This window comes from Lingula anatina, chromosome 6 (assembly GCF_051362555.1).
Source record: "Lingula anatina isolate TDL-2025a chromosome 6, LinAna3.0, whole genome shotgun sequence".
NCBI classification, from domain to species: domain Eukaryota; kingdom Metazoa; phylum Brachiopoda; class Lingulata; order Lingulida; family Lingulidae; genus Lingula; species Lingula anatina.
The window spans coordinates 22,576,850-22,595,067 of record NC_141772.1 but is presented as its reverse complement, the minus strand read 5'-3'; the positions used below and the strand labels follow the sequence as shown (position 1 = coordinate 22,595,067).

At 34.6% G+C, this 18,218-nt stretch overlaps 1 protein-coding gene across 6 annotated transcripts in view; it reads right to left on the bottom strand.

Annotated features, from left to right (window-relative positions):
* Positions 1-305: 305 nt before the first annotated feature.
* Positions 306-18,218, bottom strand: part of LOC106153008 (neuroglian) — a 36,895-nt gene continuing 18,982 nt past the window's right edge. For 5 of the 6 annotated variants that reach the window (XM_087015404.1, XM_087015402.1, XM_087015403.1 and 2 more), the window contains 21 exons: positions 17,799-17,987; positions 17,233-17,367; positions 16,795-16,897; positions 16,282-16,484; positions 15,842-15,973; positions 15,090-15,233; positions 11,036-11,253; positions 10,643-10,733; positions 9,943-10,113; positions 9,474-9,590; positions 8,611-8,984; positions 8,281-8,518; positions 7,817-7,947; positions 7,157-7,388; positions 6,807-6,929; positions 6,212-6,391; positions 5,523-5,636; positions 5,069-5,239; positions 4,668-4,793; positions 4,254-4,317; positions 306-3,083 (listed from right to left, as the gene is read on the bottom strand). In XM_087015404.1, coding sequence (XP_086871530.1) covers positions 2,885-3,083; positions 4,254-4,317; positions 4,668-4,793; positions 5,069-5,239; positions 5,523-5,636; positions 6,212-6,391; positions 6,807-6,929; positions 7,157-7,388; positions 7,817-7,947; positions 8,281-8,518; positions 8,611-8,984; positions 9,474-9,590; positions 9,943-10,113; positions 10,643-10,733; positions 11,036-11,253; positions 15,090-15,233; positions 15,842-15,973; positions 16,282-16,484; positions 16,795-16,897; positions 17,233-17,367; positions 17,799-17,987 — 3,455 coding nt within the window. In that variant the 3' untranslated portion in view covers positions 306-2,884. Of the gene's footprint in view, positions 3,084-4,242; positions 4,318-4,667; positions 4,794-5,068; positions 5,240-5,522; positions 5,637-6,211; positions 6,392-6,806; positions 6,930-7,156; positions 7,389-7,816; positions 7,948-8,280; positions 8,519-8,610; positions 8,985-9,473; positions 9,591-9,942; positions 10,114-10,642; positions 10,734-11,035; positions 11,254-15,089; positions 15,234-15,841; positions 15,974-16,281; positions 16,485-16,794; positions 16,898-17,232; positions 17,368-17,798; positions 17,988-18,218 lie in introns of all 6 variants that reach the window. The other variant, XM_087015408.1, reaches the window with a different exon arrangement.

Here is an 18,218-nt window from a genome sequence, read left to right as displayed (position 1 = left end):
AAATTGTGTAAGAATGGCTATGAATAAAGACATTGATTCTTTAAATGTTTTTGTCCACTTTAAAGAACTTAAAAGAAACTGATTACAAGTTCCGTTGATGTATATTTTGATGAAAATATCCCCAATAAGTATCATATAATAAAACTTGAATATTAAATTAAATCTAAAAAATATATTTAAAAGGGCTATGAAAAAATTCAAGAAAAAACTTATCAATACAAGAATTTTTTGTGATTTAAATTATAATTCTTAAAAACTGAAATGGCTATTCGACATTTATTAATAGTGAAAACTCAAAAGGAAAATCTTGTAAGCTTTCAGCTTTTATTGAGCACCATAAACAATACACATATCAACAAAACATTTGGGATCAAATTACACAATTATACAACACTTTTTACAAACTGGTAAAAAAAATGAACACCTCATTATCAAGGTGATCAACACCTATCAATCCTGTATATTCTGTCTGCACGCACTACAATCCATATCAAATGTACATGTATGTGTGCGTGCAGTGTTCATGAGGTGAGCGTGTCCCACAGGATAGGGCATATGGTTGATCCCTTGCTGTATTTACATATTAACAAATTTGGAACTGTTGTTCAAGTTAAGAGTTAGTTCCTTGCAACAACTTTCTGAAACATAATTTAAAAAATTTATCTTTTGACCAGTGATCGTGTAATATACTGACAGTGTTACAACTGCTGCTAATAAGACATTGAATTAATTATCCATTTGAAAAAACCTCAAATTAGAGTTTTTATATATTCCTTCACACAAGTTCTATTTCCACCCAAATAGAAAAGTTAGCCATAGTTCTATTTCTCCTCAAATAACCAAGTTTTTCTGTTGCTATTGGCATGTACTCTTGACTTGAACCTAATCCTTATCATTATATGTAAAAAAAATCATTTAACACATTGACACTGCATTTTGTGCACATAAATAAGATCAAAACACATTCTTTAGCTATTATAAATGTCAAATTGCAAAACTAATGCAACAAGTAAGCCCAATCAGATTTATATATTATGCAAATATACACATCCAATGCCTTAGCTTTCCATGGTTTTTTAAAGCATTACAAAGAAAGGGCATATAAAGAACAAACATCTTTCTATACTGTATGACTTGGTTTCATTGTATATCAACATACAAAATTAAAAGCAATAAAAAAACAAAAAGCCGGCAAATATGGAAAGGATATGTTTTTGATCTGTATAAAAAGACAGCAATGTCTTGGTATTTTCAACTGGAAAATTGTGAATCTAATAGATACTACATTTTTTAAGAAAGAAATCCTTAAAATTAGAACATTTCTCTTGAACGTCAGCAACAATTGAAAAGAATGCTACCCTATAGTCCTGTTCTGTCCAGTAAAAAAAAAATGCTTTACAGAATATAAATTTTAATGATTTCAAAATTATGTGCCTGAATTAAAGATTAATAATTTTTCCCCAGTAAAAAGATCAAGTCATCACTGTAACACCCTCCATGTTGCCAATCAAAATCTGAAAAATAATTAAGTTAAATTCCTAGCAAAACAAAGCATCACTGTTTTAAAGCTGCGAATCTTTCCTATAATAATCTTTGGCATTTAAGCAATATATGTTAACATGATTGAGTGTGTTATCCAAGAACAAAAGAATTTGCATATGAACAGGTATTACACGAGTTCACAATGTAGAAGAATTCAAATTTCCCTGGAGGATTTGCGTGTAATGGAAATGCATTTCAGTAAGAAAAGTGATTACTCGATTACACCATACTAGTAAGTCAACTACAGTGTATCGCAATCCCAGAGAACAAGGCCCAATTCAAGTTACACCACTGGAACAAAAGGTTGCCTGAAATTTAAGACCTATATCTTAGGCCGTCTTCAACATTCGTGATAATTCTGCAGCATTCCATTCAAAAACAGAAACTGTCTATCACTTTAGGCCAACTTCTGGTGTACACATCTTTTGTGGATACAGACCCTTGAAATAACTTCTTACTTCTTATCCTCATTAGACAGTGCATGGCTAATAAAATTCCTATAAATATATCAATCAGTTTATCAATATAACTAATTAATTATCTTAAAAATAGTTCAGTATTATTATGAATAATCATTTAATGTACGTAGAAAACTTTATCAATCTTAGAGATGTTTTTAAAAACTACATGTTTTAAATAATCTTGTTTACAAATTCCAACTACTTCATACAAATGGGAACATTTTCTTATTTTTACAAGTGTAACAACAATATTTTATTTAATCAGAAAAATGGCAGTATAAAATTGAGCAATTATTTCTTAAAGAAGTTGCATAGTAAAGCACAGGGTGTGGTACCAAACACCTACATCAGGCCATCATTCCCTACTCTTCTCTGTACACCCAGCCAAGCTCTGACAGGCCTGCACAGCCAGTAGTTTCAAAGAGGGGTGGAAATAAAGTTTATTTTTCTTAAAAAATGAATCTTTTAATGATCTCTAAATTTAGTTGACCCAACTTGAGATATGGCATCAAATCTAAATTATAATTTGATTCAGAGGGGAACTTTTATGGCCCAAAGTTTTTTTAAAATTTCTAACCCACCTACCCTCACTTGTCCAAAGGCCTGTCTGAGAACATATTAAAGCTATGAAAATGTTATTTTAAATTCAACCCAGGATCCATGATAGAATTGTATACATCCATGTTTCATGGGTCTAAGGTTAAACAGCTGTAAAAATGGCTGTTGTAAGTCTACGAAAATCACACAAACTTATGCATAGCTAGCACACTTCTCATCTTATAATAAAGTCGGCTGACGGCACCATTTTGACAAGTTTGATATATATTGGCAATTTTTGATTATACAGTTAAAAAAACAGCAAAAGTCCTAATTTTAATAAATCAAACAAAAGTTTGCATTGCAGAGCGCGACGAATCCTGTCCCTTAGCGCCAGGCTGGCTGCGGCCATATTGGCCGATGAAAGAACCATCTTCGTTAAACTTCCCGAGTTCATTTTCTCCATATTGATCCATGCTATCTGATTCACTCTCTGGTCTGTCCGCGTCCTCTGGTTCAAGGGGTTCTTGAGATCCTGGAGCTCTGTTTGAATACAAATTACATATAATTTTATGACCTATATAGAAACTCAGACTGGTTACTCTTGTTATAGTAATTACATGTACATGTATGCAAATTCCTTTTTCCAAAACAATAATCTATACTTTAAATCTGTTTTGCATTTTTCAAAGAAAAAATTAGTATACATAAGAAATAAAACTATAAAAATGTTCTCTTATGAGAAAAAGTATATGGCAAATAAAATGTAATATGATTTTTCTCTTATACAGGCCAAAGTATATAAGGCAAGTTCCTTTCAATTGGTAAAATTTATTTTGCTTTCATAAAGTGCAAAGGTATACATCCAAACAGGATAAAGAAAAGAATTGAAAAGTGTGAATCTAAACACAACAAATTTGTTTCTTCATATATAACAAAGTGTAAAAGCTTGCGCAAGAGGCTGAGAAGGTTGAAAGGGCACGAGTAAAAGTTGAAAGGGCATGAGTAAAAGGTTTAGAAAAGATTCATTAAGCTGCATGGTGTTTATACATCACTGTTTTAAAAGCTGTGACAGTGGCAGAAGTATATATAAAGCAAGAGGGTTGTAGACCAGCATGCATCATGGAGAATATTGAGGAAATATACTTTGCATGATGTATGAAATGCCTGTCACTCTTAAAAGATGAATTTCACCTTATCATGTACACACACGAAAAACAAAATTAATAAACATGTTATGTCTGCCTTCAAATTTTAATTACTAAAAATTTTTAATGATCAAAAAGCCTTTACAACAATGACTTAACACCAATGAAAAAAAAAAGCAAATAACAGAATACTAATAATCAATTTTAAGGTTATAATTCAATAGTAGCAGACATAGCTTATCATATTTCATAAAAGGGCACTACAGATCAGTAATTCTGGTGCAGTTTCTGGATGCCATTACCCCATCCCCCAGGGTTACAATCTTCACGTTATCTCTCCTCCACGTCAAGACAATATCTCACATAAGTATCAACTGATTATATTAACAATAAGGATAAAAGTTTCATATGGCACTCAGGGTGATAAATGTTTCATATGATACTCAGGGTGATAAATGTTTCATATGATACTCAGGGTGATAAATGTTTCATATGGCACTCAGGGTGATAAAAGGAAGAAGAGAAGAAAGAAGCAGAAAGCATGCTGAACCAACCTCCCCCTTACCCTCTGCTGAACTCAGAGAACTGGGGTCCATTAGAGTGAGGGCGCAGCTTCTCCTTCTCCTCCACTGGAATAATAATAATAATGAAATATTTCAATAAAAAAATTCTGTTTGTTTTCTATGTAAATTAGCCATATACATGGACATAATAAGGTTTTATATTTCATCCCTTTTTGTTTGGTCAATTAATTTCTGCAGCATCATGACAATTGTGTCAATTCTTGACATGAGCACAAGTAATTCCAACAATGGATAGCAACAAAAAGTGATTAAAAAATTAATGTAACTGAATAACAGAAAAAAGAGAATACAAAATAAAACGTACATTTTCTTGCCTCTTGAATAAAACAAACGGAATAGTTAAAAAAATTTTTCAAAGTCAAAAAAAATATTTTCAACCAAAAGCACCATCTTACCATTATACTTATTTTGACTCTTCCTCCTAATGCAGCAGAAGAGGAGCAGGATGATGATGAGGAGGATGATGATGGCCAGTAGGATGGCAAACCAGATCCCTGGGCCTAGCTCTTCAGTCAGAGCAGCTGGATGCAGAACAGAAACAGAACATTAATACTAATAAGTCTTAAAATGGCCAAGTCAAATAAATCAATACATCTTTGAACAGTAAATATATATGATATATTGTTCATTAAATAAATAAATGAATGAATAAATAATTTATTTCAACCAAATAATTTTGATAACAATATATTAATAAATTAATTAATAAGCCAATCAATAAAAAATGAAAATGAACTATAGAAACAGATTATAATATATTTTCTGAAGCACATATTCTCCCAGTGTTCCAGCTCACCTGCTCCTGCCATCCGTACAGTCTCTATGGGACTAGCAGTCTCAAACTCCGTGCTGTCTGGGTCGTTGCTTGCGATCACACGCACTTCATACTCCATCCCAGGGTCCAAACGTCCAATGTCCACTGAATTGACACCTTCTTCTGCTGGGATTCTTATCCACGTGTTATCATCTGAAGAATGATTACATTATTATACAATCTTATGTCATTTTAAAAAATACCAATTCATCAATTTTCACTTATACCTGAATCATTTCCCTTAGTGTCATTCCTTTTATTGTGTGTTTTCATGTTTCTTCAACTAGTAGTTGAAAAACATGGAAAAAGTGAGCAATATATCTTCAAAGGATAATGGAATTTAGTTTCTATAAAGATTTAGAATTATGATTTAGAATATATATAGACATATAGAAAGTTGTCCCATGATTATGTGTGTTGGTGTTTATGACCTTACCTGGTCTCCTGTACTCCACATAAAAAGTGGTCCCAGGGTTGTCATTGGCTGGCGTCCAGGACACACTCATACTGGTCTCTGCAGCCACAATGTCCACTATTGGTGCATTGGGTGCTGAAACGCAATGGTTGAGATAAGCTCATGTCACAGCTAATACAATGGTTGAGATAAGCTAATGTCACAGCTAACACAATGGTTGAGATAAGCTTATGTCACAGCTAACACAATGGTTGAGATAAGCTTATGCAACAGCTAACACAATGGTTGAGATAAACTTATGCCACAGCTAACACAATGGTTGAGATAAACTTATGTCACAGCTAACACAATGGTTGAGATAAACTTAGATCATAGCTACCACAATGAGAGTCATTTCAGTGTCACAGACACATGGTTAACAGCAGCTCCAGTTTTTTCTAAATGAATATTTAGTGCATAATATACACATGCCCTCTTAGTGTCACACCTAGCACAATACTGTACCAATCATTCTTGCAACTGGACACAATCACAAATTTAAGAATAAGAGCCAAAGTCGACTCTGTTTAAGAATCAAAATTACCAAATAATGTCAAAGTGGATTTCCTTCAGTAATCAGTAAACTTGCTGTTTATGCTTAATATATATATGCTTTTTTTAATGAAAATAAATAATACCCAACAAAAACAACAACAAAAGTCTAAACTTACGACACATAACCATGGTTTCTGCATCTCTGGTCAGTTCTTCCCCAAGTCCGCCTCCAGTCTCTGCTCTGAGAGTGATGCGATAGTTGGTGGCTGGCTCCAGGTCACTGAGTCTCAGCGTCAGTTGCGTGGGATCTGTGACCTCTTCCACCATGACAGGTCCCAAGTCTTCAGACTCATTGGCTGGTGGAGGAAAGACATTGCCATGAATAATGAAAAATGCTAAGCACAAGACTTTCTTCATTTTTTCACAGACTATAATATATACCACTGGCTTTTATTTTCACAAAAGACTAATTAAATGCAAATTCCTGTCTTATAATTACTTCAACCAAGACACTTACTGTGTTATGATAAGAAAAAAATCAATGTCAATCAAAATAAATAAATAAATACCACAATCCCAGCCTTCCACACAAAAATGCAAGCTGGGATTACATGAAAATACGCAAAAAGCATAATTATGCTTCAAAACCTAACTTAAAGTTGAGAAAGTTCAGCTTTTTTTTAAGAGAAAAGGAAACCATGGTCCAGCACTCCCAGACTTACCAGTTCTGTATTCTATGGTGTATCAACCAGTATTAGTCAGGAGACTTACCAGTTCTGTATTCCATGGTGTATCCAGTCAGTATACCATTAGCCACTAGAGGGGGCTCCCACTTCAGGTCCATCAGGGTTGGGCCCTTGGCACTCACCTCAAAGTTAGTGATTGGGCCTGGGGCTGAAAACATCAAAACAATCTTATTGTGACTTTTTTAATCATTTCCCTCTTTAAGAAAAGACTATATCTTTTTGTCCTTTCCAAAAATGGATGAAATTATAACATACTATAGCTCTTCACATATTTACTTACATGAGTTTGATGAAAGCCTATGTCCAAGTTGGCTATATGATAACAGTATGAAAGTATTTTGGCTTGTGTTTCTACTTATCACATTTATATCTCACCTCCTTCAGCTGTCTTGATATCAATAGGAGGACATGCATCGCCAACAAATCTTCTGTTCCTGACGGCCACCTGGGCAGTTATGGCGGCATAGGGTGGCAGGTCAGGAATGGATGCCTTGACATCGTCAGCAGCTCTGCGTCCTCTGCCGTAAGAGTTCTCAGTCTCTTCAGTGGCATTGACGTTGATTCTCTTCATCTTGGATTCATCTTCATCCGCAAGCCAGTACTGAATCTGAAAGTGAGGAGGTCAGTACCATTAAATGGATGTCACAGTGAGGGTGGACCACTTTGTAGCAGTATTTTGAATAAATTATACAAGTACAGGTTTATTTTATTTTGAGTATTTTTTTTTTTTTTGAGTAATATATTTTTTGCTACCATTTAATAATATATTTAATCTGTAACAATCATTACAAAATCAAATTTTCAAAGATATGTATCTGTGACTTTTACAATACACTGTGTGATTTTTACAATTCACAATGTTATTCTGTTATATCAAATTGTTTATATGTACCCTAGGTTCAATACAGAATTACAGAACAAAGAGATCACGAGTGAGCATTTTAAAAAAGATTCTCTTGCCTGACATCCTACCCAAACCTTTGCTGGCAATGTTTATTCGCTCACCAATATCATTATCGTATCATTTTCTCTCACCTGATATCCCATAAACTTGCCCTTCACAGTTTCAGGCTCTGGCTTAACGGGGGACCACCTCACAAATACTGTGTCTGCTGTAGCTGTCTCGTCTTCATCTTCACGGAAATTTTCAGGGAATATGGATGGCTCTGTAAGCATAAACCATAAGAATATCTATCTTATTATCCTCTGAAAAAAGCTGGTGAAGAAACCCTTTTGCATTGTAGCATTACAGTAAATCACACAATGAGACCTGTACTCGACCAAAAAATGTATTTTCAAAAGCTATACTTTGATCTTTATTGAATATCTTTCATCACAGACTGCAAGTACCGGGAACGTATGGAGCCTTCATATTAGCAGTGTTTACCTGCATAGTCAAATACCTCTCACTGAAATTATTACAGACTTTTGCCTTCCTTCAAAAAATTAAATGGGAATAAAAAAAAGGGAATAAAAAATAAAATCCAATGAAGACTCACTTCCTTCCCCAGAGAAGCCAGTAATTCTCTGTGCAGGGGGCTGTGCTGTGCCTATGTCATTCACTGCCTCCACATAGATCTCATATGGTCTGTAGGTATCAGAATCAATGACAATTTCTCCTTGGTCCGGATCATCAACTGTGGCCTCTGAGAATGGTGTGTTACGGTCAAGATCGGTGCGTCGATATCTGATCTTGTAATGAAATCCTGGGCCGTTCAGCTCGTCTTTTGTCAGTGGCTGAAATATGAAGAATGACAGCAATAAATGTATGTGTGTTAAGCATCAATCTAAAATTAATGGCATTTGATATATTAGGTAAAAATACTCACATCCCATAACACAACCAAAGTTTTAGGTCGACGATCTTCTGTTCTGGGATTATCGGGGTTCTTCTCAGGAATTTCTGGAGGGGTGGTACATTTTGTATTCTCAGTCACCGCACTTGGTTCTCCAATTCCAGCCTCATTCTGGGCTCTCACTCGGAAGGAGTATGACTTATACGGTGCCAGGTCTAAGGTGACCGTACTGTAAGGGGCACTGATGTTCTTCAGCTGCTGCCAATTGCCAGGGTCGTCTGCTACACTATATTCAATGATGTACAGTAAAATTCTGGCATTGTTTTCTGCTCCTTTGCTCCAAGAAATGCGAGCTTGTCTTGTTCCACATTCATCTACGAGGACATCTACTGGTGGTCCTGGTGGGGCTGGAAAAATACAAGGTGCAAATTTGACATCTGTGTTCCCATTAGTACAATGTTGGGATCAATGAACATGGCCAAAGTATTTTGTAAACTGAAATGCTTCTCTCTCTCTCTCTCACTCACACACGCACGCACGCACGCACGCACACACACACACACACACACACACACACACACACACACACACACACACACACACACACACACACACACACACACTTGGCACCATCAAACATGGATACTTTGTAACATCAGAAATGTATAGAGGTACTATTGGGGACGGAGACCAGCAAGAATGGATACTAGGTACCATCAGCAATGGATACTAGGTACCATCAGCAATGAATACTTGGTACCATCAGCTATGGATACTAGGTACCATTAGCTATGGATACTAGGTACCATCAGCTATGGATACTAGGTACCATAAGCAATGTATATTATAGGTACCATCAAGAATGGCCTGGTACTAGGCACCATGCATGAACTTACAGCTGACCACCAGGCTGCCAGACTTGACCACAGAGTCCAGACCATTGGAGGCATTGCAGCTGAAGTCTGCAGTGTCACTAACATAGGCTGGATCTATGACCAGGGAGTTGTCTGGATCTGAAACATTGAATAGGAACAGATTTTAAACCATATATTAGCAATTGTCCAAATCTATAGGAAATTGAAAATGACAGATATGGAAAAAATTTTATCTTATTTGCTAATTTTTTTTAACAGAAGTACCCTCTGCCTTTTTTAAGACAGAGGACACACTCACAGACTAAAAAAACAAAAAACAATCACATAAGAGAAAAAGAGAAATGGTGCAAAAGAAAATGTTTTCATAATTTACAAGAATTTTCTTTACAAGAAAAATTATTCAATTTTTAAATTCATTCTTCACAAAGACAAAAATAATCCAACACACGACTGACATGCCCATATTATATGAAACTTTTTTCAAACTCACTCATCCTGTATCTTGGGTTACTCTTGATGTCAATCTTCACTCCATTTTTCATCCAGGTCACAATGAGGTTCTCCTCCTCCTCAGGATCAGTGCTGGCTGTACAGTTAATGGTGACCACACTCCCTGCTGTACCCCTCACATTACCAGGGGGGTTGTCTATCACTGTGGGATCTGGAAGTTAGACCAATCAGATTTGGAAAGTTGGTTTGGTACAAGAATGACATTGAAGAGTGTGTGATACATAATGAGAGAGAGGCTAAAAATTCAAATATCATTTTAAATTCCATTTTTTTTTCTTTTTACCTTTCATTTCAAATTCCATTTTCAATGGAAAAGTATAGGAGGACAATGCACACACACAAAAAAGAAATTCCAATTCCTCATCTTACAAACTGAATTCTTTCACAATCAATCATTTTCCATAACAGCAATTAAATTACAGCTCTATAAACAAACAATATTCCAGCATGAGCCTTACACCCCATTTCCATAGATTAGATCGACCTACTTTAGATCGACCTAACTCCCTGGGGGTTCACGCTAAATAGCTGTCAGCCGGGCGGACATGAAAGTTAATTACCCCCTTACAGCTTGTAGTAGGCGGGACGGACATTTAAGTCGGATTATCTGAAAGTAATCTAGTGAGACTCCCCACGGGGATAGATCGATCTAAAATCTATGGGAATAGAGCCTTCCTTACACCGGACTATCAGCTCTCCAGACTGTTGAATATGTCCATATGTGTTGACAGCCTCACACAGGTAAAACCCACTGTCTTCCTTCTCAAGGTTCTGAATGGAAATATTAAAACAAATAATCAAAGAATCTTAAAGAAAAGGTTGTCAACCTTGTTCAACACTTGTAATTGATAATAGTGCATGTAACAAAACTTAGGAGCAGAAAGAAGTTTGCACAAAGATACATATGTTAAAGTTTATTAAAATGACTTATCCTTTAACGGTAGCTCATCAACATATATATATATTGGATACTTTAAAAGTGTACAACTTAAATACTCATGGAGACCTCCTCCGAATTCCATTCTTTATTATCTTCTGCTGTCTTATAAAAGCCCCCCCTGGAAAATATGTACCTTTATGATCAAGTTGCCAGTGGCTTCCCTCACAAAGCGTGCTCCCCCCACGTCCCCTCCAGTGGTCCCCACTTGGCCCTGTGACACCACCTCGTCTTTCAGCTTCCACGTCATATCCGGCTTTGGTGCTCCGAAGATACGGCATGTGATGTTAGCAGAGTCGCCTACGACCTTCTTGACGGATGGTTCTGGACACTGGATGAAGTGGGGCTCCTCAGCTGTAAATAGGATGTTGAGGCTTTCATATAGGATCAAACATTGTGGTCTACTTGTAGTACTTAAAGGGATAATAACTCTTTGTATGAGATCTATATTTCACAATGAAAACATTGTGAGTAACTCACAGAAATATAATATATTCTGTTTTACCACAAAAACGGCAGTTATAGCTTTTCTTCTGATATCTGAGCTTGTCTTTAGACCACGAGACCTCCATTGATGGCTATACTCTGTTTAAATCTCTTAAGAGATTTTAACAAAAAACCAAACTTTTTAGAAAAAAAACCAGGTGTAACATGAAAATCTGACTCCCATGAAAATGTGACTCCCCAGTCAGATTTTCATTATGAAAATGTGACTCCCCAGTCAGATTTTCATCATGAAAATCTGACTCCCCCCATGAAAATTTGACTCCCCCTCCACAAAACTTCATACATCTTATTTTATTTGAGTATATGACTGTGATCTTGTAGCATGTAAAATGGTTGTTACATTGGCACATTTTTTGTAGTTTGCAGTGAAATGAAAAAATAAGAAAAATAAAAATGTGCACATAATGAAAATCTGACTCCCCCGTGAAAATTTGACTCCCCCATCATAAAACTTCATAAATCTTATTTTATTTTGGGTATATGACTGTAATCTTGTAGTATGTAAAAAGGAGGATAGATTGGCACATTTTTTTGTAGTTTGCAGTGAAAATTTTAATGAAAAAATAAGAAAATTAAAAATGAGCACATAATAAAAATCTGACTCCCCCATGAAAATTTGACTCCCCCATCATAAAACTTTATAAATCTTATTTTATTTTGGGTATATGTCTGTGATCTTGTAGTTTGTAAAATGGAGGATACATTGGCACATTTTTTTGTAGTTTGAAGGTGAAAATTTTAATGAAAAATAGAGAAAATTAAAAATGTGCACAAAATGAAAATCTGACTCCCCCGTGAAAATTTGACTCCCCCATCATAAAACTTCATAAACCTTATTTTATTTTGGGTATATGTATCTGATTTTGTAGTAAGTAAAATAGTTGATACATTGGCACATTTTTTTGTAGTTTGCAGTGGAAATTTTAATGAAAAAATAAGAAAATTAAAAATGAGCAAATAATGAAAATCTGACTCCCCCATGAAAATATGACTGCCCCTCCACAAAACTTCATAAATATTTATTTTATTTTGAGTATGTGACTGTGATCTTGTAGTATGTGAAATGGAGGATACATTGGCGCTTTTTTGTAATTTGCAGGTGAAAATTTTCATGAAAAAATAAGAAAATTAAAAATGTCCACTTAATCGCCTATTGTCTCCCCTATGAAAAAGTTATTTAATATTTGATGATCATTTCAACACCTTTTCTTTTAGGATACTTTATGAAAAATATATTGGAAATATTTAAAGGTTTGATGATAAAATAGTGAAAGCATGAAAAAGAAATCATGAAGATCTTTATTTTTACACTCATGAGATTTGGACTCCCATGGAGAAAAGGACCTATTTTATATTCAGTCACCATACCACTGTTTTCCACATAGTTTGCATAGAGATGGATATTTTGTCATTATTTGAAAGTTTAATGATGAAAATTTTGGTCAATATTTTTAAAACAAGTATCCATCTTTATTCTTGTAGGTTTTGTACTCCCATGTCAAAACACTACATTTTTAACACAAGAAATTGGCCCCATCGCCTTTTTATTTAATTCTTCTAATATAGCATACCCAACAAAACACTTGCTTTTGTTTTCCCATTATTTTCCCCAAAGCTGGATGAAAGATGGGCTTTATTAAGCAAAAAGGATAATGAGTATGCATTCTTGTGCCCATAGGACTTTGACGACCCATCTTACAAATCAAATGTTTCATATTTAATATTTTTTCCTTTAAGCTACGACATATGAATAAGCTACCACCAAGCATGTCACATTTGAAAGTTTGGTGGTGAAAACTTTTGTCAAAATTGAGAATGTTTTCGAAAGGAATTCATCTTACTACCTGTAGGATTACCTTGTCAAAATGTCTCTTATTTCATTTTTAGCATTAGAAAATTTCAGTGCTCCAGGTCCTACCTGTGGCAGTACAAGAATGCAAATTTATTATCCATTTTTCATTTATTTTCACGCAGTATTTTACCATAAAACTTTTTAATATTTCCAATAAATTTTTTCATAAAGTATCATAAAAGAAAAGTTGTCAGAATGATCATCAAACATCAAATAAATAGCTTTTTATAGGGGAGCCATTGGGTGTTAGAAAACAAATCCTTAATTTTTCTTATTTTCATGTGTTTTATTACTTTTTTTCTCTCAATTTTTAACCATGTGCACATTTTCAATTTTCTTATTTTTTCATTAAAATTTTCACTGCAAACTACAAAAAATGTGCCAATGTATCATCCATTTTCCATACTACAAGATCACAGTCATATACTCAAAATAAAATAAGATTTATGAAGTTTTGTGGCGGGGGAATCAAATTTTCACGGGGGAGTCAGATTTTCATTATGTGCACATTTTTAATTTTCTCATTTTTTCATTAAAATTTTCACTGCAAACTACAAAAATGTGCCAATGTATCAATCATTTTACATGCTACAGGATCACAGGCATATACTCAAAATAAAATAAGATTTATGAAGTTTTGTGGCGGGGGAGTCAAAATTTTCATGGGGGAGTCAGATTTTCATTATGTGCACATTTTTTAATTTTCTCATTTTTTCATTAAAATTTTCACTGCAAACTACAAAAAATGTGCCAATGTATCAACCATTTTACATGCTACAAGATCACAGTCATATACTCAAAATAAAATAAGATTTATGAAGTTTTGTGGAGGGGGAGTCAAATTTTCATGGGGGAGTCAGATTTTCATTATGTGCTCATTTTTAATTTTCTTATTTGTTCATTAAAATTCTCACTGCAAACTACAAAAAATGTGCCAATGTATCAACCATTTTACATACTACAAGATCACAGTCATATACTAAATTAATTAGAGATTAATGAATGTTTTTTTGTAGGGGAGTCAAATTTTCATAGGGGAACCACATTTTCATTATGTGCACATTTTTAATTTTTCTTTTTTTTTTTTATGAAAATTTTCACCTGCAAACTACAAAAAAGTGCCAATGTATCATCCATTATGCATACTACAAAATCATAGTCATTTACTCAAATAAAATGAGATTAATGAATGTTTTTTTGGGGGGGAGTCAAAATTTCATAGGGGGAGTCAGATTTTCATTATGAAAATCTAACTGGGGAGTCACATTTTCATAATGAAAATCTGACTGGGGAGTCACATTTTAGGGGAGTCACATTTTCATGGTACACCGGGACTAACTTTGAATGTGAAAATGGATTCATTAACCATTGGTAAGTATGGGGAAATTGTTGTTTACTCCAGGAAAATTCATCTCAAAGAGTTATTATCCCTTTAAGAAATACACTGGGCAAAAATATATGTGACCCATGTGAATTATTTATGCAATGGCCTACGAACAGTAATCAGTGGCTTCTGAAAATACAGACAGTAATCTGTAGGACAATGAAAAACCAAACAATAAAATTCATATTGCATGATTTCACATAAATAAATATATATATATATATATATATATATATATATATATATATATATATATATATATATATATATATATATATATAACCCATAATGCTGATAAATTTTTAAAGCATTGCAGGGGTTGTTTATATTTCTGCTCATGCTTGATGGGTATTATATATTTAACTCAAAAAATTCTTTAATTTTTTATCTTTTTATTCTTAAACAAGATAACTAATAAAAGCGAATCTTCATAATCTTTTCACCTACCCATAACATTAAGATATCCATTGACAAATACATAGCCGTTCTCATTGGAAGCATTGCACTGGATCACGGCAGAGTCCTCTTTCCTCAGGTCTGTGAACTCAATGTAGTCCAAGGTGTCGGTTCTACGGGGGTTTAGAGGAACGTCTGAAAAGGTTAACGTATCACGTATAAAAGATTAATTCACATGAAGATTTCAGTTCTGAGTTGTGTTTAAAATTTCAGCCTAACTACAGGCACTATGAGATACAAGGGTCTTATACAAGGGGAAAAAAGCAAAAAGAGGCAAGTACCTGGACAAATTTACAAAATATGACTGGCCTAGCTACTGTCATTTGACATGAAGCAAGCATTAATAAAATATGCATGTATCTATACTGTAATAAGAGACTAATTCCAAGAAAATGTGATTTTTGACATCTACAGTGTAGTCCTTTAGTCGATATTTTTTTCTTAAATTTTGTTTCATCTGTCAACACTTTGCAGGAATTATTGAAAAGCAAATTATAATATCCATATTCTCCGTCCTGAGAAACATGGAGTAGCAAGTAAGTTTTCGAAGAGACGAAAAGCCTACACAGCTTCAAGGTGATGCTCTGATAAATTAAACTAATTTTTCATATTTGTAACTATATTTTGTAAAATGGAGTTGCAATCCTATCATTTTTTCTCAGAACAACAACAAAAAAAAATGTCACCATGTTAAATGCTAACTTGGCTCAAGTCTCTGTCACAAAATGTACTGTTAGTATCACCTTTCAGTGGTTTTCCATTAATAAACCACTCTGTGACTGGAGTGGGCATCCCCGTAGCAACACATTCCACCCTGACAGTTTCTGCTTCTTCTATATCAATGTTGGTTGGTTCTTTCTCCAATTCAGGTATAGCTGAAAGATTCAACATCACATCATAAACTGTCAGTACATTTTTCTTTTCTTTCTTTTATAATTATGATTGTTTTTTTTTTTAGCTAATACTTAGCAAATTTATTATCCACAAGTATGAGGTTTTCATTTGTCAAAAACCTTTAAAAATATACTTTTTCATCTACTAATATACTACACTGTATAACTGGCCAGATCACATTTATCAGGAACTGAAAAAGATCAAGTTTGAGCCTTTAAAAAGCTCAGACAGATTTCTGGGCAAAAAACTCTTGTTGTGAATCCTGTCAATGAATTCTACATGTACTCACACTCTACACTAATCTCGATATCGTGACTAGACTGTCCCTGAGTGTTCTCGCCGACGCACTGGTACCTCTGGGCATCGTCATAACTGATGCTGCGAAAAAGCACGGCCATGCCGTAATCTTCAATCTCATAGCTTGATCCTCTGGCATTAAGTGGCTCAGAGATGTCTCCATTCTTTCTGTACCACTTTATTCTTGGTGTAGGGCTGATAGGTAAGGTACAAAAAAATCCAATGTGTATAAAGTTTACTTAAACTGTTTAGGGTTTACCTGCTTTAGAAATTGATTAATTTGTACAGAATATAGATGAAATAAAGATAATAAAAACTTTAACCTAACATCTTACAAATGATGTGTATCCTGGCAAACAGTAAGATTTGTAATAATCAACAGCCCTTCATTTTTTTTTAACAACTACTTATTGAATTAAAAAATAAATAGAGCCTTGAAATCTAGTGAAAGTCAAACAAGAGATATGTTTCAGACTTATTGACACGTTTTTCCAAGTATACTCACTAGCCTCCAAAGATACACTTAATTTGTACTTCATCGTCTTTCAAGGCATCCACCTTGCTGGGAGATGACCACAGCAGTATGGGTGCATAAGGGAGCACACTGCCTGGAAGGAAAAACAGTCATGATGACTTAATGTTATACATTTCCCTCATGGTACTCTATCATCAACATATATTTGGTTTAGTTATATGGGTAATGTCTTAAAAACATGGAAAGCACCCTAAGTCTTAGTATGAGATCAGGGAGAACAATTTTTGTCTAAAATTTCCACAAAGTTGGTGAAACTAAAACTTGTATAAAGTTCTCTCTTTTGTGTTATATTGGATTTGATTTTAAATTTGCTTTCTCTGAGAGAGAGAGAGAAAGAGAGAGTGGAGGTTCAAAGAGAGAGAGCAGAAAGAGAGAGAGAGGGGGGGGAGGAAGCTCCACTGTACTTACTTATGGTTCCAGAGGGTTCCAGTTTCACATTGGGCCCCATGACGCTAGACCTGAGGAAGGGGTTGTTCACCTTGCATGCGTAGGGACGGCCATTCATATTGTCATCTGGGACCACATTGGCAAAGTACAAGTTTCCTGGGAATAAAACAGATAATAGATACTAAAGTGCTAATGAACACAGCCATGTGATGCATGGAGTGACTCCAGGGGAAAATGGAATAATATGAGTAAAAGTGCAGCCTCGCTTCTGAGACATAACACAATATATCAACATGTCAGCATATAGAGTTGTTAACTTTACATTACTCAAAATGCATAAATCTACTGTTTTACATGGAATAAATAAGGGAACATTACCTTGAAATAATGGGGTCTGATCCAAATTAAGCAGTAGAATAGATCTAAATTAATGCACAGAGTTTAATAATTTTGCAAATATTTGATATATGTACTCAAAACTAAATTACTGCTTTAACTTTGACAAAGGATCCTCCTAATTACAGCTCATCTCTAAATTGGTTAACTAAAATATTATTAGCAAACACCATATGACATACAAATATTACCTTCATGGTCTAGAGTAACTCTATCATTCATATAAAAACTGCTCCTCCTGGAACCCCTCTTCTTCTCCACTTCCCAAGTTATTTCTGGTTCAGGGTATGTCTGTGGCATATTTTCACACTCCAGTTTGAATGGCTGACCCACTGCTGGCTTCTTCACTTGCAGTCGGAGGTTCAGAAATGGATTCTGGACTGGAAGTTGAATTCAGAAATTCAGCCAAGCAAATACATAATTGCATTCTGGACTGGCTGTGTTGAGATGTCTTTTCTGATTGTGCTGGTATGTCCATCTCAACTACAGCAATAAATAACAACAATTCGTAAACAGCTGAGCAAGAGCATAGAAATTCTTTTATGGAAAAATCATGCAATCAAGCAGCCTTCACTCTTTTCGTTTTGCAGTTACTAATACTTAATGTGCAT